At 41.9% G+C, this 21,974-nt stretch overlaps 1 protein-coding gene across 2 annotated transcripts in view; it reads left to right on the top strand.

The window, feature by feature from the left end:
* The window catches only part of adcy2b (adenylate cyclase 2b (brain)), a 43,357-nt gene that overhangs the window by 14,400 nt on the left and 6,983 nt on the right, over positions 1–21,974 (top strand). The window contains exons 5-19 of one of the 2 annotated variants that reach the window (XM_034599829.1): positions 2,418–2,566; positions 3,998–4,109; positions 5,407–5,534; positions 6,792–6,950; positions 7,670–7,802; positions 10,965–11,141; positions 11,242–11,282; positions 11,377–11,457; positions 12,373–12,442; positions 13,141–13,238; positions 13,962–14,046; positions 15,847–15,987; positions 17,330–17,506; positions 18,974–19,158; positions 20,812–20,896. In XM_034599829.1, coding sequence (XP_034455720.1) covers positions 2,418–2,566; positions 3,998–4,109; positions 5,407–5,534; positions 6,792–6,950; positions 7,670–7,802; positions 10,965–11,141; positions 11,242–11,282; positions 11,377–11,457; positions 12,373–12,442; positions 13,141–13,238; positions 13,962–14,046; positions 15,847–15,987; positions 17,330–17,506; positions 18,974–19,158; positions 20,812–20,896 — 1,821 coding nt within the window. The remainder of the gene's footprint in view (positions 1–2,417; positions 2,567–3,997; positions 4,110–5,406; positions 5,535–6,791; positions 6,951–7,669; positions 7,803–10,964; positions 11,142–11,241; positions 11,283–11,376; positions 11,458–12,372; positions 12,443–13,140; positions 13,239–13,961; positions 14,047–15,846; positions 15,988–17,329; positions 17,507–18,973; positions 19,159–20,811; positions 20,897–21,974) is intronic. The other variant, XM_034599830.1, reaches the window with a different exon arrangement.

The raw sequence follows: 21,974 nt of genomic DNA, 5'->3' as shown, positions 1-21,974 counted from the left end.
GTGAAATGTAAAGCCTCTAGTTAAGCTGCTAGCGTAGCTGTGGCCCTCTTGACTCTCTCTCTCTCTCTCTCTCTCTCTCTCTCTCTCTCTCTCTCTCTCTCTCTCTCTCGTCCAGCCACACACTTGATGAGATCCCAAATGAAATTCAGACTTATTCGGTTTTATTGCCAAAGTATTTCACTCCTCAGTTCTGTCAGGGATGAGGAGTTTGTAAGACGATGTCTAAAGAGGCATTATGAAGTGACATTTACGTGACATTTTTTGCCCTGACATTAGCCATTCTTTCCAAGCTGGAAAATTACTCATAAAAGTACACAGTAATAGCTTGTGGTCGTCACAGTGAAGATAAGCTTAGATATATTTTTTTTGTAACTTAAAAATGAAGAAATACATGATTTATTATTTATCGATCATTGTATTTGTAGAAATATTACAAATTCATGACATGTTGTGTATGTTTTTTTTTACCACAAGTCTGTGAATATTTTGTGTTTGCTGTAGATGGTGGTTGAATAACTGAAAACATTTACCACAGCAACTATCTTCATGTTGGATATGTCCCCTGCCATATGTTTGTCTACATTTGCAACAGTCTGTTTGTGTGTTTGTGTGTGCATGTGTGTGTTTGATGCTGACAAATGCCTAACTAAACACCAATAAATCCCATTCAGTAGCTGAATACAGATCACTTAAGTTCATTAATCAAACACATGGTTAATGAAGCTCCGTCTCTTCAGGCTATTATACTCCCTCTGCATGCTCACAGTCGAGTGTTCATATTGCTTCCCCGCTGAATAAGTAAATAAATGCGGGTGGTGTGTGTTTCTATTTTTAGCGACGCTCCCCCCCCCATCCCCTCTCTCTACTTAATTTGCTGCTGTGTTTTAGGAAATGAGCCTGTGGTGTGTGAACAATGTAATGACCCTCTCTGCTGTGAGCTGCATTTATGAGTCACACCCCCTCAGGCAGCTATTCGCTCTCTCTATAACATGCACACACACACACACCCACACTCAAGCCCACACACTCACGCACACACGCACACCACAATCACCCTCAAACATCCCTCCATCTACTGTGCACTGTGCTAAATTCAAGACCCACAACTTACACAGTTACACAACAGTTATGGGTGATGAATCTCGCATCTCTGGTTCTTTACTTTTCCGATAACCGACTATTCTATACGCTGACGTGTGTTGTTACATGTGGTAAAGAATAAGTCGACTTTCTGAAACATCAACAGCAACCATCACACTCTTGAAGATGAAGCATCGTGGGGTCAATATGCAAAGGCCTTTTTGTAGAATTACTGCAACAACAATGCAGCCTCTAAATCCTTTAATCCATCCACTGGAGATGATATGGGGAAGAGACACAGTATGTTGCAACCTGCCATGTACTTATTGAGTGGGGAACATTCCTGCAGATGTGTTGTAGTACTGCTTATCCTGTCCACTGGAAGTTCATTTATTTTTTCCTATCTTTATTCAAGAGAGTGGTCTTTCAGGGTGAGAGCAGGACTTGTTGATTTCATGTTCAGATTTTGCGATGCTTTCACTCAAAACCCTGGCACTCGCACTCTAAATGCCCCCGCTTGTGCTCAAACAGTGTGCTTGCCCTCAAATATGTTGTTGCTTGGACTGCGCTCCAGCTTCGATTCTTCTCCCTGCGCTCACGCTGCTTCTGTGCGTGCTGAAACGTCTGCTCTCATTTCTTATCGGTTGGGGAATTTTAGCAGACTTGTTGCACAAAAAAAAGTGAAAGTAAGTACGTGAAATCAATACTCTAACTAAAAGACCAGACTCTTAAATAATGATAAGAAAAAAACCACATATATTTCCAACCTTTGACTGAATTTGAGCGTTGCCTCTGGCGGTGGTTAAATTGCATTTTGGGAATTAATGATTGAATGAACTAATCATTAACAGGTGAATATCACAGTGAATGTTTCCTTAATGTTCACCTTAATCACCTCTGAATCATCTAATAGCCAAACTTAAAATCATGAACCGTGAATAAATGAAGAGAACGTGTCCCATTGCTTTTCTCTGCCATGCTACATTTAATAATGAAGATATTTTCTGTGCCTCAGTCGTTTCCTGTGCTCAGTGCCTGAAAATTAGCCCTAACTAATTAAGGGGATGGGGGGTGGATGTTAAATATTAGCTGTGGATGAAAATGGCTATTTTTATATGGAGTATCAGAGGTTGATAGGAAGATATATTTGGTTCATAAACTGGTATAAAGTGCGGATTTATACACAATATGAACACAATACTGCATTAATGTGTTCATGTGTATAAATCCGCACTTTATACCAGTTTATAAACCAAATATATCTTCCTATCATGTCAAGACACTACTCTGCCTTCTCTGGCTTTTCATTCCTTCCCTTCTCCCCTCTCTGTCTGCAGGAGCGTTTACTTTTATCCTTGCTGCCAGCTCACATAGCCAGAGTGATGAAAGCCGAGATCATCCAGAGGCTGCAGGGACCCAACTTTGGCCGAACTGAGAGCACAAACAACTTCCACAACCTCTATGTGCAGCGGCACACCAATGTCAGGTTCGGTTCCCCCTCCTTTATCTGGGCCTCTCTCTGCTCTCATCGCAGCGCTTGATTGCTCCTATACCATCTTGTCCTCCCCCTCCACACTGCTCCTTCCTTGTCTTCTTTTGTCCTCCCTGCTCTCTACCTACTCAACCTTTTGGATTTCTCCTATACGCGATACTCCCCTCCCCATTATCTCCTTTGATTTCCTCTCATTTGCTTTCTCGTCATCTTCTCTTCACCCCCAGCGCCTTGTTGTTTTTCCCTGGCATGGCCAAATTCAAGCTAATCCACCCTAATTGTACTCTGAGGTCACTTTGCCAAATGAAGAGAAGCCTGTGTTTTCTGTTCTCGATGGAGGATTTCATACTGTGGGGGTTCATAAAAACAAAGCAGAGTACACAAATCCAGGCTTAGCACAAGAGTCTCTCTGGAGAATGTCCTCTAAAAACCTGTTTTCCATCACAGGAGAAACAGAGTGTCTCTGTTAAGTGGGCCTCAGGTGTGCGTGCGACAGTACATGTGTGTCCGTGTGCGTTCCTCATGTTGATCTGCCTATTATCCCTCCAATAATAACAGATTCTCACATGGTCCAGCTCACAGTGAAGAGGGCAATCCACCCAGAACAAAATAAATGACACTCAAGGACAGGTGGCCGTGTGGTTCTGCTCGGCTCTTCCTACTCATACCAATCAGTTAGACAGTCTCCAGCTGTAGAATCGGACCACAGCAACTGATTCTCCAGTTCAGGGTTCTGGGTACTAAGTCGAGCTCCACTGAACTTTGAATATACAGGTGAACAGCTCTTTGTGCAGCAGTGGTGGAGCCGCTTCAGGGTTCTGAGGACTGAAAAACTGCGACCAGCATCACCACAGTACAAACAAACAGCCCATTCCAATCAGACGGGCACTGCACTAGTGTCTTTAATGTATACGTTAGTTTAAAAACTGTATTTTTTCAAGTTTAAACAAATCAATGACATAGTCTTCAGTATACCAGAAAACCAGATTTGGTTCATGTCCAGATAAGGTAGCTACACTACACACTACCAGCACAATAATATGTGCTATATTATTTCTTTTTATTGCATTTGAAACCCGAACAGACCATGAGTACTGATTTGCCAAGGCCAAAAACGTCCCTCAGTTGCCCTCAACGTTTTATAGCCACCACCGTAGTAAAAGTACTCAATAAAAACCCAATGGGTTTATAGAGAACAATACTGCATTCAACTTAATTCAAAGCAATAACATCAAGTACGTCAAATAATCCACACCCATGTTGCTCTGCTAATAAAATGCCCCCCATGGGTGATAATCTTTATGCCTCTCCTACTAGAGGACAATGGAAATGTAGGTATGCAATGAATTGTTTAATTCTACGGTTGTGTTATTCAGTAGAGTATCATTAACTGTCCTGTTTGTTGGTTGGTCTTGTTCTCTGCAGCATTCTGTATGCCGACATTGTGGGCTTCACCAGGCTGGCCAGTGACTGCTCTCCAGGTGAACTCGTGCATATGCTGAATGAACTGTTCGGCAAGTTTGACCAGATTGCAAAGGTAAGCTCAAGGCAACTTCATTTATATACGTTCCATACCGGAGGACGTCCCAGCAGAAATGAATGAAACAGTGGGAAAAGGAGGAATCCCGAATGTTTATGCCGTTAGAGGATGGTCATAAGTTTCCAGTCCAGGGTTGACCATTCTCTCAGGAAATAATATTTGATCATAACCCTGTAAAAATCCCTCTATGCTAAAGAGGTGTTTATTCATCTCTGTTGTGATGTATGAGGCTGTACTTTGGTGCAGTCTTGTATTGGGTTGCAATATCCTGTTCATGAATGAGGTAGAGAAAATATTGGAAACACTTTCAGGAATAATGCACTTTAATACGGCCCCACCACGAGCTGCAGCCTCTAAGTAGAATGAAAAATTCAAGGAGACAAGAATTTCCCATTTAAACTTCATTAACTTAACCCCCTTCATTTCCAGTTTAAGGTTTTATTAAGAAGGTTAGGGTCTTTGCGAGGCTCAGTCAGATTTCATTTATGGATTGTGGATAAATAAACCACTGGCCTTGGAAACCAAGCAACAAATATCCTTTAATATCTCGAGCAGTAGAGCCCAGTAATTAACTTCCAATCCACGATGGCAACCCTGTCTGTCTGACGTCACTGTCTGATATTTTTCATCAAGACGTCCTTTGATTTAACGGAGAAATAAAGGATGGTAACGACGTCAAATATTGTGTTTCCTTTCTCGGTTTGTGTCTTACATTTGAAATGCTCAAATTAGCCGGTTACATGACAACCAGCAGGAGAGAACAGGGTCCGTGTTATTCTGTCAATCGCTTGAAGCGTGACCTTGAAGTAAATGTTGTTTTCTGTCCGGCGGCCACAGTCGGCCTCCGTGCGGGACCTTCGCAGAGGGTCCGTGTGCGTGTTGACAGCTGCGGGTTGTAGCAGTGTGGGCTGGTCGGAGTGTATCTCGCGGTCTCATGGGTTCTCAGCTTATCGGGTTCAAGCAGTTGAGTCAGGCTATCTCAGTTCTGTGTCCAGCAGCTCTGTCCTTCTGCCTGACGAAACCACTGTTACATAAACCCGGACCAGCGATGAGCAGTCACACATCCCACATGTGGAATAACAGCTAATGCGTTATGTGTGTGGGCGCATGATTTTGGGCTCAATGGATGTGACTGTGTTGATGTGAGGTTTCTGCGGAGGTGAGAAAGAGCATAACAAATTTCATTTTTTAAATAAAGTACTTAACCATAACTAAATATGTTCATGGATCGGAAAGTTTTAAGATAAACGTACATTTCTTCCATCATCACCTCTTTTTTCTTTCTCTCTCTCAGGAAAACGAGTGCATGCGAATCAAGATCCTTGGAGATTGTTACTACTGTGTGTCTGGTCTGCCTGAGTCTCTGCCTCACCACGCCAGGAACTGTGTGAAGATGGGCCTGGATATGTGTGAGGCCATCAAGTAAAATACCAGCTCTCCCCCTCTCTCTCTCTCTCTCTCTCTCTCTCTCTCTCTCTCTCTCTCTCCCTCCCTCTCTCTCTCCTCTCTCTCTCTCTCTCTCTCTCTCTCAAACACACACAACCAGAAACACAAACAAACACATGCCTGTCAAACAGATTGAGCAGAAGGAATGCCAGACTCGATTTCAGCTCTGTTTGAATTCCAGAGTAAACACAATGTGGATGCAATATGATAAGCCTACTGACTGACCAAATAAATAATTCAAACAAACGAGAATGCCACTCAGCAGAGTGCGAGCTTTCGCTAAGGCCCAGCAGTCCCCTTAAATTCAGTCAAGCTTCACCAAATACCACTTACTCATAGATATCAGTCCCCTTAATGTGCCTGATTTTTTTAACCAAGATCCATGAAATGATGTAAGATGTCTTATCTTTAAAAAATACCTTGATCCGCACCAAAATGTATCTATATTAATCTTTTCCCCAGACCCATACGGCATCCTTCCAACACATTTCTTGGAAATATTTGCAGTAGTTCTACAGATTGATATCTCCAAACTGTCTGTTATGTTGACTTGCCAGCTCTGAACCTTTAATCAAAATCAGACCAGACTTTTGACCCTGACGAGATCAATTTATTGAGGAAACACTGAATCGTGACACATGCTGCAAAACACTGGTTTCTGGCATCATTGGTAAAGACCAATCTTAACATGGTAATCTAGACGTACAAACATATCCTTACTACTAAAAACAGAGATGTTTAACATGTTGATAAATACACTTCATTCACCAAAAAACTGTAACATCACAAAACTCATAATCAGACATTTTCAATTTTACATAAACAAGATACGATGTGGGAATTATTGTGAGTTATGGGGTTTTCAAGCTTACACTGTCCAGTGTTTATGCTAAGCTAGGCTAACTATGCTCAATACTTAGTTTGTGATTGATCTCACTGTCAGAGAGAAAGTGAAGCATATGTTTCAAAATATTTTTGATACATATAATAATTATAATAATAATAATAATAATAATAAAGAGCAGATGTTTTCTGCATGTCTCATATGATAAGATACCATAATATAATACCCACATTAGCTTTTCTGCAAAATCTCCCTCTTTTCTAAATTACAAACAGGAGAACAAGTCTTTTCCCGCACCTTAACTTGTTGGACCAGACAAACATTGACCAGGGAACAGGACAAATGAAATCCAGTCTTTAATGATTTTCCTTCTCCTGTTTTCTTAACAGGAAGGTCCGAGATGCCACTGGGGTCGATATCAACATGCGTGTGGGTGTTCATTCCGGGAACGTCCTCTGTGGTGTGATTGGCCTCCGGAAGTGGCAGTACGATGTGTGGTCACATGATGTAACGCTCGCCAATCATATGGAGGCAGGAGGTGTGCCGGGGTGAGATATGATCAATAACATAAAGGTCTGTGTGTGAACGTGAACGCGGCTCCAGAGGAGAATATATATATATATAGTTTAAGGAAAAGCTATATATATATATATATATATATATATATATATTTATATCTTTTCTCACCTCTATGAAAACTCAAAGTGCCATTCACTCATTCACACCCACATTCCTACAGTGCATCTATGTGCAGCACTTTCTCTTTCACACATCACTGTCAACTATGGGTTCACTATCTTGCCCAAGGACACTTCAGTAGACTGGGATCGAAACGCCGACTTTCTGGTGAGTGGACCACCCGCTCTATCTCCAGAGGTATCCGCTTGAGATATCTCTCCTTTTATTCTAAGTACTTAAGTTAATTATCCCTCCTCCTTTGACCAATCAGCTCTACATGTGTAGGTCCCTCATCCTCACACTGTAACAAGCTGATGGGAAATTGGCTGGTGGTTCTGTGTGTGCTGCACTGATGATACACAAACTCTCCAGTGGCACCACATTGTCCCACTGGGCTGCTAATGGTTCGTCTGTTCTTATACTCGCTGAAAGGAATCTGAAAAAAATGGCAGCTGGAAAAACATATGCACATCTCCATCATCCAAACAAACCTCTAAAGGGAGAATTGCAAGTCAGTGTCCATTAAGTCAGACAAAAGTTTTTAACCTGTCAACATCTGTCCCCCGGTCCCGTCCTGTCTCGTGTTCAGGAGGGTCCACATCTCCTCAGTGACGTTGGAGCATCTGAAGGGCTCGTACAAAGTGGAGCCTGGAGACGGACAGATCCGCGACTTCTACCTGAAAGAACACGGAGTGGTCACCTACCTGGTCATCAACCCTAAGGTCAGAAACCATCACTAGCATGCTTCCAGTTTGAGAAAATCATCGAAAGAAAATGCTAATTATTGTACTTTTCCAACCACTTCTGTTATAAGAATACTAAGCGTTGGTTCATTGAGTTACTCATCGTGACGATGATGAAAATTAAAAGTATTCCCATTAATTCACAGAGAAAAGTACATATCTTTAGTGTCCAATAATAAACAACTGCTGCTGAATTTGGTGATATTGATTGTTTTTTGGCACAACAACCTAGTGTATTAGCTGAAACATGCTACTTTTCTTAGTGTTAATATTTTGGATATTTTCAAAGTACTGTTAAAATATTAGATTCACTCATACATGATGCCGCATATGTATGTCTGATAAGTTGTGTGTGTGTGTGTGTGTGTGTGTGTGTGTGTGTGTGTGTGTGTGTGTGTGTGTGTGTGTGTGTGTGTGAAATGAAAAGCCATGCTGAGCAGTCCTGCCTTCCTAATCCCTCTGTAACTTGGCTAAAATACCACCCACCCCTTAAATATCTGCAGTAAGACCTTCCCTGCTCTTACTTCAGGCTTCCTATGTTCACTTCCTGCCTTACTCACAGACTTGGGAATTCTCACTGCAACAGTGGGGTCTATTTTCTAGTAAGGGCATTTAAGATTTCAGGTGAACCTTGGAAATGCCATCGGTGACACAAAAAGCCACAGGGTCTTCTAGTGCTCATTTTAGTCGTCTTTTTTTCATCTTCTGACTCCTCTCCCAAGAGCTTGACCAAGGAATTGTTGCTTTCACATGATGCCCTCACAGTTCTTTAATCACTCACAGTTCTCTGAGTGCAGAGTCACGACTCAGCAATGGCACAGAACAGTTTCTGCTGAGCTTTAACGTGTAAAGGGAAAAAATATTGTTTTTTTGTGGGAGGACTATCAGCTTTTCAGTGGATCCTGTGCTTTATCGGCTATTTGATGCTATAACTGGGATCATACCTTACAAAATACACATCAAGTTGTGTTGAAGAACACTTGAACATAGAGATGAGACCTTAAACTCCTTAGGAAAATGTTTATTTTGAGAAGAATACAGGTTTCAGGTACTTGCGTCTATGCAATATATACGCATATAATCCATATACAGTCAGAGGTTGGAATCATTGGAATTGAGCATTGAAGAATGTTTGCACTCTTACTAGATACTGTGTTGTTCTGCAGTGCATCATGGGAGTTTGGTACTTAGCGTATTAGCTTATTCATCATTTAACTTTTTAGAATTCTTTTGTAGGATCATATTAATGCAGAGTTGCAACATTTGTGAAGAGAGACCTGATTTACCGCAGCTCCACTCAGACCACAGTAATTAACTAAACCAACAGTTTTAGGTCTAACCCGAGCCTCTGGGTATTTTTAGTGTTTTAGCTTTTCTCCTCACAGCACAACATTATCATCTCGTACGACGTCTCCACAGAAACATTAAGAAGCTGCTCTGTGACCTTTAGTGTTTACTTTAACGGAGATGGCTTACTAATATCCTATCTGATATTGGAAAAAGGCTGTGGGTGTTCTGTGACATTTTCCAGAAGCCCCGAATGGATCAAAGATAGATATGGAGCACGGATCACAGGAGGTGTCATCTCCACTGTCATTGTCATTGATTATCACTGTCAGAGCTGTTCGGTACACCCGCAGGAAGTAGCACAGCCATTTTAGACAGTGTCTATTTCAATTCTCACAGGCTTTTGTGTCATGTTGTGTCAGTATCTATCGCTTCCAGAAATTAGAGTAAATCATCCAGGGTGGGGGTCTTCTAAGCATGAAATACCCCCTTCACACTTCTTCTGCTGTACGGTTGTATGTGGAGCGGGAGTGGAGTGCTGGACGTCAGAGAGAAGTGCTCACGTACATGTGAAAATGGAGAGCCTCATTGTTCTTGACTGAAAGTGTTTCAGGTGGCTCCAAACACTGCCAGGCGGGTCACAGGCGACAAGAGCAGTCATTTGATCACTGTTCCCAAAGCGCCCGGCCCTTTTCACTTTACACCCACCGAGTGTGAACACAGCTAGAGGACGTACGGAAGTCCAGCTCACGCTGCTGCACCTGAGGGATCAGTGTGGGCACTGCAGTTATGGGGATTTCTTTCTTCTTCACAGTGAAGATCGGCTTTGTCTGAAATAAAGGTTCATACATGTTGTATTTAGCTTTTATCAGCAGTTTATCACGGTTTCTCTGTCCCTCTCTTTTATTGCATTTGGTCTAAAAGCAATAGTATATTATAAAATGGAACCAACCATGTTTTTCAGTTGTTGCAAAAAAAACTCTGAACTATGTACACCATGTAGCCCTCTGCAAGAAATTGTATTTTGCATTAAAATTTCAATCTGTGTATCGATATTAACTGCAAAATAGTGTCAGTCTACATTATGTGCATGATACGTCATCTTATATTTCATTGCACTACTTTATATTGCACCACTTATACGGTGTAAACATACAGAGCAGCTCATTTACACACACTAGAGTCATGGTGTATTTATTCTGCATCCATCATTCTTTGCATACATTGTCCATCTCTTATCTGTTGCACTACTCTCAACTTAATGTTCGCCATATGTTGTTTACTCTGTAAGTACGAACAGGGAACAGACAGTTAAAGTCAATCGGACGTACTCATCTCACATCATCACTAAGTCAGGGGCCCCGCAGGGCTGCGTGAGTTCATCTTCACATTATAACACAGATGACGGTAAATCGGACATTCCGAATACTTTTATTTCAAAGTTTTCAGATGATACTGTACTGCTGTCTTTGTTGGGACCTGAAGATGACCCAAGTATCCATCAGTGTTGTACAGATAGATTGGTGGAGTGGAGTGAAAAGAACTCACTTATAATGTCACCGGCAGGTAATATTACATCTGACCTCTCTCAGGTTTTATCAGCTTCTGCCATCTAACAGAAGATTCAGAGTCTCACAGGCTCGACTGAGCAGACAGAACAACTCTTGTTCCTCAGTCTGTGAAATTGTTCAATCAGAGTTTGAGCTCTTATGTGAGGCGGTGGACGTCTTGGGATGCAAGACAAATTTCAGAAGAGATTCTGACAACAAAGTGAAAGTGAAATCTAATCTAATCTAACCTAAGGGTTACCGGGTTGGCACAGCCTCACAGTTACTTCTCTCTTGGTTCATCCAGACTGAGAGGCACAGCCCTTTGCTGGGCGTGCGCTCTCGTCCCTCTCTGGACAGCGGAAAGACGAGGGCGTCTGTCAGGATGACCCGATACCTGGAGTCCTGGGGAGCTGCCAAACCCTTCGCCAACCTCCACCACCGAGACAGCATGACCACGGACAATGGCAAGATCAACACCACAGTGAGTACAACGCGATCGCTCTTTTTAGTTTCTTCACACACAGACACAGATTTCAGACGCGTCAGTTATCAATAGAGTCATGGTGTGACTCCTGTTTCAGGACGTTCCAATGGGGCAGTATCACTTCCAACGGCGAGAAAGGTGAGCCACACGGCCGAGGAACAATCACGACACACGTACGGTATCTTTGCCAGATAAGAGAGCATTTTTCATTCTCTGTTTCCTTTAACTGCAGGTCCAAGTCTCAGAGGAGGAGGTTTGAGGAGGAGCTCAATGAGCGAATGATTCGCACCATCGACGGCATCAACTCACAGAAGTAAGTCGTGTCTGCTGTTCTTCTGCATCGCTGTTCACAGCCTCAGGTCCTGTTCAATCATGCTCATACTTACAGAAACCTCTCACTAAATCTAGTAAATCTGAACAAACTGTGGTTTAGAGTGGGTCAAGAGCAAATTAGCCACGGACAGAATTTGTTACCTTGTCCAAGGAGGTCGTGTTTTCATTACTGTTTGTCTGACATTTGCGGGATTATGCAAAAACCACTAAACCAATTTTAATGAAACTAGGGGTAAGAGTGGGTTATGGGAAAAGGAAGAAACCAGTCATTTTTCGGTGAGGATTTGATTAAGGAAGGGTGTTGTGGGACTTTTTTGTGAATTTCCCCCAAAAATATGCAGAAGTCTTGATGTAAAACAAAAATCTGGTACATTCAGAGGACAGGTTTCTATGACTGTGTGTTATATGGGACAGATTGATTGAATTTGAGGGGCTGTTGGTAAAGGTATGCACTCTACAGAGTAACATTTTTCACCTTGGCTGCTTATTTATAAAACCAGTTTCTAAATTACAGTTATTCCCTGTGTTGTCTGTGTGCATTTCAGACAGACAACACAGAAATATGAAGCGCACGATATTTTCAATGTGTTTTCCTTAAAACAGATACAATTAGCATATTAATCATCTTTTTTTCATTCATATTCATGAAACAAGCAAAAAGCTCGCTGGCTCTACTCAGTGAAAAAAAACAAGTGATGTCTTTTCTCAAAAGCTTCTTTCAAATGTTAATAAGTTATAAAAAACTAAACAAAAAAACAATGTCCATGTTCAGTTCATCCGTTTGTTTTTGTGTCATTATAATGTCCGACTTGCAGAACTCTTTTTAGATGCTACCATAAAAAAAAAACGTGTTCCCTCTGTAATGTCTGAACGTGTGTTTCACCTGCGTCTCCAGACAGTGGCTGAAATCTGAGGACATCCAGAGGATCTCATTGTTCTTCCACAACAAAGCGCTGGAGAAAGAGGTAGGTGAAGGCATACCAAACAGCAGCCAGCATTGTCCACAGGCAGAACCAATCAATTCAAATGCACCAGTGTCAGTGAGACCAGAGTCATTCGGGGCCTCTACAAGCTGCAGTTGCACATTCACAACCAGCAGCGTATAGGACACCCTGTATTTTATGCTTGAAAATGTATGATACATGTATTTTGTGTGTCATACTTTATGTAATCTACACATAAGTGTGGTGAATTTTACATATTGCAGGCTCATTGTTTATGTTGACTTTGCTGTGGCCTCTTTTGGCGCTGCTTCTTCACACAGCCTCACGTCGTTGTTCAGCACAATTAAATCCGAACTTTCTCAGGATGCAACGTATTATTGTCGCTGCGGAGTTCACACGTCTCTGTTTATAGCACATTGACACCAAAAGCTCTCTTGACATCTTCGCCGGTGTCTTCTACGTGTATCTATTCACCCTGAGATATTTGTTTTCTTTTTGTTTTGTTGATTTCATTTTTTGCATCTGTCACATGCTTCAGCCTCCGGAGGATCTCGCTTTGTGTTCTCGCACGGGCGTATTTTGACAGTCTTTCACATACAGCCCCTCCACAGATTGTCAGGAGATGATCTAAAGTTCAGTGCATATGTCTGAAAGCGGCTGTTGTGTGTCATACTTTTGGGCAATTTCCCAATTTTTTTTGCCTTATCGTCTCTCAACAGTACAGATCCACTACATTACCAGCCTTCAAGTACTACGTCACCTGCGCCTGCCTCATCTTCTGCTGTATATTCATCGTGCAGGTCCTCGTCTTGCCCAAGTAAGTCTGTACCCCTTCACAGAGATTATACAGCACACAGCACATTCCCCGTGGCATCAGCCGACTCCAGCTGTGGCAGCAGGTTGATGTGAAAAAAGCCATTTGACGCCAGCTGTCTCATCAACAAGGCAGCGCTGAAAATGAAAGAGGCAGGGGAGCAAGAGGCAGAATGCTAAAAAGCAGGTCGAGATGAAGGGGCACCGTGTCTGCTAGTCATTATAGATGAGGTGAATCAAAGTGTTGCCTTCTCTTTAATTGCAAAGGGAGAAATTCACGGCCATGCTAATTTACTGCTCCTGGGAACCAAAGGTGTAATTCAGCATCTGAGAGGCCATTGATTTTCTAATTCACCTCTGTCTCACTCTCTTTATCTTTGCTCTGTTTGTCGCAGCATCGCTGTGCAAGTTCAGACATTACGGCATCTGTTTTATGGCAGGGATCCTTAAATCACATGTGCTGTGTTCCTCTTTAGAAAACATGCACACACTGTACTACTATACAATCCACTGTTCTGCTTAGTCATTGTAAATGGATTACAGGTCTGAGGTAGAACATGTTAGGACCCTCTTTACATTTATTAGCCTGGATGTAACAGCAGCGGGCCAAGAGGATTTAAAGTAGTGTGTTTATGTGTGTGTGTGTGTGTGTGTGTGTGTGTGTGTGTGTGTGTGTGTGTGTGTGTGTGTGTGTGTGTGTGTGCGTGTGCGTGTGTGTGTGTTACAGAACTGCTGTGCTGGGGATCTCCTTTGGCCTGGCATTCCTGCTGCTGGCTCTGATCCTGCTCCTTTGTTTTGCTGGTCACATTCTGGTGGGTTTGCATGCAGTGGGTTCGCACACACAATTGCATTCGCGCGACCTTGCTGAATCTCTGCTCGAGGATAGAATATGCAAAGTAAAAAAAGTAAATAAAGCGTTTTCACACACAGCACATCAGGTTATTCAAAGTGTCAATACATTTGACACCATTCATTCTTTAGAGCTCAGTGTAGCTGTCTTTATACTTTTGTGCATTACTCCACTTACTTTGCTCCAAGATTTCAGCAACCTCTCTCCTGAACACGTTTTATGTAGAATTATGTGCACATTAATTACTTATCCATCAAAGTTACCTTTTTTTTCAGAGAAGAAACACATATTTGCTCAATCGGCCATGAAGCCATTCAGGAAATCTACATTTACTTTGCCTTTTTGGTCTCTTTCACCTCTGGAAATAACTGAGCAGCAGTAGTGAGCAGCTCCGAGGTTTCAAGTCATATTGGATGCCCTAACTTTGCATTGTCCTGTTTATTTGTTTTGTATGTTTTTTATAGTTGTATTGCCTAGATTTAGATTTTTTTTTTAAAATCTTTTCTTTTCCATTATTTATGGGCTAATTTTCTCAGGTGTTTGAAATTTTGCGTGTATCAGTTATCACTTAACTTTAATATATATCACCAAATACAATCCAGGAAAGAAAACCCTTTTTTTTTTTTTTTTAATGAGCTCAACTAGATAATTCTTCCATTCACCGGCATTGTTCTGTGAAGTGGAGAGATGGGGGTTGTTACCGAGCTGTTACCGAGCTGTGACAGCTACAGTGTTTTATGGACAATCAATAAATGATTTCTCCCCCCTTTACCCATTTTTCTTTTCCTTCTCCTCAAGAGAGTCATGACACCCAGTAAGTGGGTCACCTCTAATTAAGTGGGAGTATATAAATAACCAGGGGTCTGTCCTGACCCAGGTATCAGCTGCATACACTGAGAGAGAGAGAGAGAGAGAGAGAGAGAGAGAGAGAGAGAGAGAGAGAGAGAGAGAGATCATGTTTGATGAGTTTGTACTAACCATCAATTTAACACTCAATGTGTTCTCAGTAAACACTGGTGTGGTCACTGGTGAAGGAGCACACCACTGTCTAATGAGAGGCCGTGTCTTACATTCTCAGTGAGTGTGTGCGCGCATGCTTAAGCTCGATGCTCCTAAGTCATCGTTAACGAGGCATGTTAAAGTTACAGGACGCGTTCTGTTCATCTGTGAAATTGTGCATTGCGCGGGTTATTGTGATCAAACCCATTTCTTAATCCGTGTCTTTTTAGGTCAAATGAGCGGAACTGTTGCTCGTAGAAGGAGCGAAAATAAAAAATATGCAAGTGCTCAAAAATGTAAGACGTAAAATCCACTCAGTTAAACGAGGATCAGAGGGAATATCTGCACACAGAATGTCAACAAGTTTAACAGGTGGATTTTTTTTTACATCTGAAAAGTCATATTCAAAAGCCAAGTTCTCCTTCCTGGTGTGAGGTCCCTGCTCGAGCACGTAGAGCGAACATGGGGGACAATATCCAGGATAACATTCTAGTAACAGAAGAGGGAGAAGCACCTACAGAGTTTGACATGTGTGTGATAGATGAGCCTTGGTCCTGGTTTGATTTGCTGAAATATAATAAGATCAACTGAACTATAGAAATGTAACAAATGGGACTTTTAAAAAGGAGGAATTTCCACCGCGCTCAAGAGAGCCAGCTTTCTATTAGTATGAGCGGAAATAAGTGGAGTCCATCCACTGCTTCACCCTCTTTCATCATCCTCCATTCATTCCCTCTCTCTCTCTCTCTCTGTGCGTCCTCAGCAGGGGAGGAAGGGGTCCCTCTGCTCTCTCACCTGGTTCCCCACCTCCTCCCGCATCATTGTCACCAATAACCCCTGGCTGCGTTTGGTGCTCACCATGACGACCACTGCTCTCATCCTGGTGATGGCTGTCTTCAACATGGTGAGAGGTTAACATGGTGAAACCTGTGCTTTGTCCACGCTTGAATGTTTTTCTTACTGTGGAACAGTGTGGGTCACTGCAGGTCATGACCCCAACTGCAGTAGCACAGTGGACAGGTCTTTTTTTTTTTCTTAGTTGCTTTTCTTTAAGAAAAAGTAATTGCTCTTCAGCTACAACTCCAACACAATCTATTCGCCATTGAAGTAAACAGAGACGCCAGAGAATTTGTAAATAAGCGGACCAAAAACCAGCCACTAGCGTTTCGGCAGTGTAATTGCAGCGTGACACACACACACACACCTATGCACAACTATAAATGTATAGTTATAGGAGCTTATCTTGAACATGGAGCTGCAGCAAAGGACAGTTTAATGAAAGTGATATGTTTTCTGAACATTAGAGCATGTAAACCTTTTCAAGTAATATTACAAGTTAAAATCATCAACCTTCACATGAGCATAATATGTCTCTTTTAAAACTAAATAACTACAAAGTACTAAGTTCTGCGAATTAATTGTCAGAGTCATAGACAAAGCATCGGAGCTGGAGATTTTTCCAACAGTGGAAGAGTAGTAGTGAGTTATCACTAGATGTTTAATAGGCCCTCTAAGCGTCCTAAGACATAGACTGTTCATACTAAAAATATGAACCCACTCAACATAGTTGATTTTGATGATAAATACGACACTAACAGCACAAGGTGAGTTCAAGCTCTTGTCAAATGTCTCTTTAATCCAACGCTGCTGTATGATTTTAATGCAAACATTAATATATCATGATTTTCCAAGAATTCCTGACATAGATCAGTGCCCATGACGAATGGATGGAAACAATTACTATAAGTGTGAATAATGCATTATAGTGTTTCATAACAAGGCATTGAAAGTATAATGGTCATAAACATAAAGGATGAGTATTGCAATTATGATAATGGCTGTACCGATTTACCATGGAGCATCATTAAGTCTTATGATCATCATGTGCAGGGCCACGCTAACACAATCATTTAGTCTTAGTTAGGTTTTCTGTTATATAAGGATGTATATATTAGGATCGGCCGATAGTCATGAGTGAGATAGCTCATATAAATCTTCACACCACAGATAGGATGGAATGCAGTTGAGGCTGTCTGACATGCCGGCCATGGATGTAACCTATTGCCTTCTGGGACATCCAGGGGACATCCAGTGGCCTTGTGGTTAAAGCATACCACATAACAACATGGTTCGATTCCTGCCTGGGGGACCCTTGCTTCCTGTCATACCCCCCTCCCTCTATATACAGACTGCTGACTACCTAATAAAGTCCCCAAGCGAGTCCTTGACCTTCTTCCTTTTGTCAGTTCTTCGTAGAAGATCCCGGAGGATCTTTGGAGGACGTCCTGACAACTGCTCCCCCTGAAGTCCTGACAACCACACCGCCTGCTCTTCAAATAATTACTGCGCTTGTAAATCGAAGTAATGACAGCCTGTTGGACTACCAGGAACAAGACACAGGAGACAACAAATTTTATCTGCCAGTAAGTACAAAAGGGACAGGTCAACATCATGGGCTGAATATGTGAATGACAAATTATTGATCATCAGTGTCCAAAAACTATTTAAATGAGATGACATGTATCTAAAACTGCAAAATGTAATAGATTTAATTGATTAATAGATATATTTATTTTTGCTAACAATGTTTGTGCACAACATCAACAATTAATAAATGAATTGACCAAAACGGTGAAGGCTGCAGCCGAGCTTATAACGCCTACACTCTACCTCATCCATACTTACATTACATACTATTCACAGGCCAAATAATAACGCTAATAATAATCGATACACACCGCTGGTAGCTTGTTTATTCAATTTGTATTAGAGGGATAGTTCACCCAAAGATAAAAACTCACTCATTATCTACTCACCACTATGCCGATGGAGGGGTGGGTGAAGTGTTTGAATCCACAAAACACTTCTGAAGTCTCAGGGGTAAACAGTGTTGCAGCCAAATCCAATACAACTGAAGGAACTGGGGACCACTGCTTAAAACGTAAAAACCAACAGGAAAAAAAAACTTGACTCGAAACCTCATCATTTACACCATGTTTTTATCCTAAATGTCTGTTGTTATCCTCGTCCTAGTTATTGCTGCAGTTCTCGCTGATCTCGTCTCTGCAGCAGTAACTAGGACGAGGATATGAGAGGACATTTTGGCTAACAACATGGTGGTTTTGAGTGGAATTTGAATGTCGGGGCTCACGGACACATGGATGACACCACAGGAGCAGTGTGGAGGCATTTTCAGTTTTTTTTTCTGTTCCTTTTTTACATCTGAAGAAATGGTCGCCATTTACTTGGCTGCAATGCTGTTGATGTGTGTGTTTGAAATTCACACTCGCACTAATTTTGCTTTCTTTACAACATGTATAGTAACTTTCGGGGAAGGGATCTCAATTATTAAATCTAGATATTTTGCGGGAAATGTTGGTGTGAACATTAGAATGAAGCTCATCTGTGTTCTGTTGAAGCGATGTCCCCTAGTCAACAGAGACAGCTGTGTCAGTTGTATCCAAACTTCTGTTAAACCGTTTCAAATCCCACACCAAGCAATAAAAAAACAGTCACTTCAGGGGAGGGGGGGCCAGAAGCTTCTATTAGTCATCAGTGGCGCCGGGTCGTCTGACACAGGAATACTTCAAGCTCATGGCTTTGATCTGTTTTCCTGTTAATTCTTGTTAAGCACGGTTGACGCCTTTTCACACACATAGACACGATATAGAGAATTACCATGCTTCATCTCTGGTGTTGTACAAACAAAATGTGTTTGTTGTATATGAATACTGATATATTCTGCTGTCAGCAAACACAAAGTCCTCTTCTTGCTTCCAAACTGACTCACGACTGTTTGAGCAGCAATAAAGCCCCGTCCCCATCTTATTTATCTACTATCTCACCGTGTCACACTGTGCATCACTCTCTTTCTTTCTTTCTGTCTGCAGTACTTCATCTACTGTTGTATCCTGGGCCTGGTGTCTTGCTCAGTGTTCCTGAGGATCAACTACGAGCTGAAGATGGTGGTGATGCTGGTGGCCGTCGTGATCTACAACATCATCATCCTGCAGACGCATTCCTCTCTACTGGACGGATTTAGCAAAGCACTGTACCCCACGAATGAGCTGGATAGGTATACCTGGAAAGAACACACACACACACATACATACACACACACACACACACGCACGTCCTAAGCAATAACGAAACAGTTTCAAACGGTATCTGTTTGAAACCTCTTGCACCTTCCGACCCTGCAGCTTGCTCGCGCGTCAGTCGAGCAGAGCCTATTATAATGACTAATGAGACCGGACGTCAGTCTTCAGGGAAGGACTACTGCTGAGGTAGCACTCTCCAAGATATGACTGTCGATCAAGTGGAACCACTGAGAGGAAGATTACGAGTGGCAGAATGAGATACAGCGGTTTTGTGTTGATTGAGCTGAATTCATTTTTGCACATTTGACTGACAGCTGGAGTATCGCTGCAGAAAAATCCCATTATGCTGAAAGTTTCTAGAGCAGCAGGAGGGACGAGTGGAAATTCTTTTCATCTCAAGCCAATATTCCACTCTTTGTTTCTCATGGCTTTATTACTAAGGGTGCAATGATTCTGAAACCGTGATGAAAACAATGTTGTGTCGTGGGAACTGGTTAAGCTCTCATTACTTTTACAGAATATATAGGAAGTATCGTTCTATTTAAAGTTAGACCAAGCTGTATACCTTGTAAATGTTATTGACTTCCAATCATTATGGAGTGATCACACTTACAGCCAGAGTTGGGGCTCATTTAATAAACTGAAGGTGGATTAAAGATCCTCTTTTGTGTGCTAACATTTTAGTTTTTCTCTCTGTAGCACTGTGCTTATATATTCAAGCTGAACATGAACATCGTTTGACTGTCAGACAAGTCAAGGATGATCTGATTAGATTTGGGTTGTCAAAGGTTAAAGTTGCTGTGAACTCACAAAACACATTTGAATACTTTGTGAACACAATATCCCAAGAACGCCTTGTGGGAATCTCCTCAGATTTGCTACAAACGTTCACTTGGAATCAAAGAGGAGCTATTTCGATTTTGGTGGTCAAAGGTTAAAAGGTCATGGTCGCAGTGACCTAATGTTGTTGAGAATGTGATACATCAGGAACAACAAAATGCAATTTTACTACATCTGACACAAGCATTTACTTGGACTCAGGGATGACCTGATTAGGATTTGGGGGTCAAAGGTCACTGTGACTGTGTCCTTTTTAGTCTCTGAACACATTATCTTAAGAATGCCTCTAGAGAATCTTTTGAAATTTGGTACACATGTTTATTTAGACTCACAGATTAAATGATTTGATTTGGGTAGTCAAAGGTCAAGGTCACAGTGCATTTTGGCCTCTTGAACATGATATCTCAAGTCTGTCTTGGGAATTTCAGGGAATTATTTCAGGTGTTCAAAGGTCACAGTGACCTCATGTGAGTCTGGGAAAAAAATGTAGATAGAAACAATGCAATGTTTGGCGGAGTCATACAACCACTGTGTCGTATGTTTGACTGACTCGAAATGTTAACCTGTGCAATTATGTCCCTCACTGATTTTTGTCATAGACATTTTGTCACAACTATGAGGCAGAATTGGAATAAGATAGATCAGGCTTTCATTAAACAGACAACACTTATTATGATGAAATCGTTGTTGTTGTCTTTGTTTTCACAGGATTTGTGGATTACATGATATCACCACACTTTGACAGCCAATGATCAACAGTGTGTTGATTGTTCTCTCTCTCTCTACAGACCAGGAGTCCTGAAGGACCTGAAGACAATGGGCTCCGTGTCGCTCTTCATCTTCTTTATCACCCTGCTGGTGTTGGCCAGGCAGGTCAGTAGTCCTCCTAACTAATCGGCACAATGATATAACCAGACATTACTACATGACAGTAATATAAAGTAACAGCCTACATTTTCTAGCCTATAGGTTAGAAGTTTATCTGGGTCACTACAGTTGTGTCCATTCTGTTAGGTCATTCAGGGCTGTTGCAGAATCTTGTTTAACAGAAAATCTCTGTCTGACAAGAGACTTGATATCAGAGGATTTGAAATGATCTTCACCCAGTTCCACAAAAACAAGTGACAGCAAGTGAACCTGCTTTCAAAGATTTGGCTCAGTATGCTACATGATCAAAATACTTTTTGTTCAGCCAGCCTGGCCCACTGCCTCCGTATGAGACCCAGACTCACAGATCTGCTGTGCATTGGGATACCATCCATCATACGTGACCCCAGAACAGATGTTCTGGACAGGAAGACTTCCCCCTGAGTCTCTGTACCCAAAACTGTGGCTCCCCAGAGAGCCACAGTTGATCCAAACAGCTCCATGTGTTGTTCTCATTCTGGGTCACCGTCACCGGGAGGGAGGGGAGGCATTTGTTTTTGATGCACAACTTTCCTGTGTAAAACTCAGTTTCCGTTCAGGGGCAACAGGGCTTGTCGTTCCGGATGCTGTTTGGATATAAATTAGTGCATCAGTTGTCATGAAAATAATTCAAGGGTATAAAGGGCGTTTAGAGTGGCGTCACCCTAGGCTCTTGACACCGAAGTGTGAAAATCTGTGCCGGATATGAGGACGCAGGGTCAAACAGCTTCCAATTTCACATGCTTTTAGCCTGCTGTTACAAAATTTGCCTGACAAAATTTGAATCATCCACTCTAATGAGTCCTTTCCCTGCAATTTAGTCAGAGGGAGGAGAAAGCAGGTTAGGAGAACGGAGGCATCTGTAATTTATCTCACGAGAACTGCTGCACGATGGAGCAAAGCTCATTCACAAGCTTGTTAGCGGATTTCTAAACGGCATTTGGAATGAGCTCAGTTTCTTCTGGCCTAGTTTGTGGACTCCTGGAGTTCCTGTTTTCAACACTCAAACTGTACATTCACACATGCAGACATACACAGATGGCTC

The sequence above is a fragment of the Hippoglossus hippoglossus genome, chromosome 11 (assembly GCF_009819705.1).
Source record: "Hippoglossus hippoglossus isolate fHipHip1 chromosome 11, fHipHip1.pri, whole genome shotgun sequence".
NCBI lineage: Eukaryota > Metazoa > Chordata > Actinopteri > Pleuronectiformes > Pleuronectidae > Hippoglossus > Hippoglossus hippoglossus.
The sequence above is the reverse complement of the archived record's forward strand: the minus strand, read 5'-3'. Positions and strand labels throughout refer to the sequence as shown.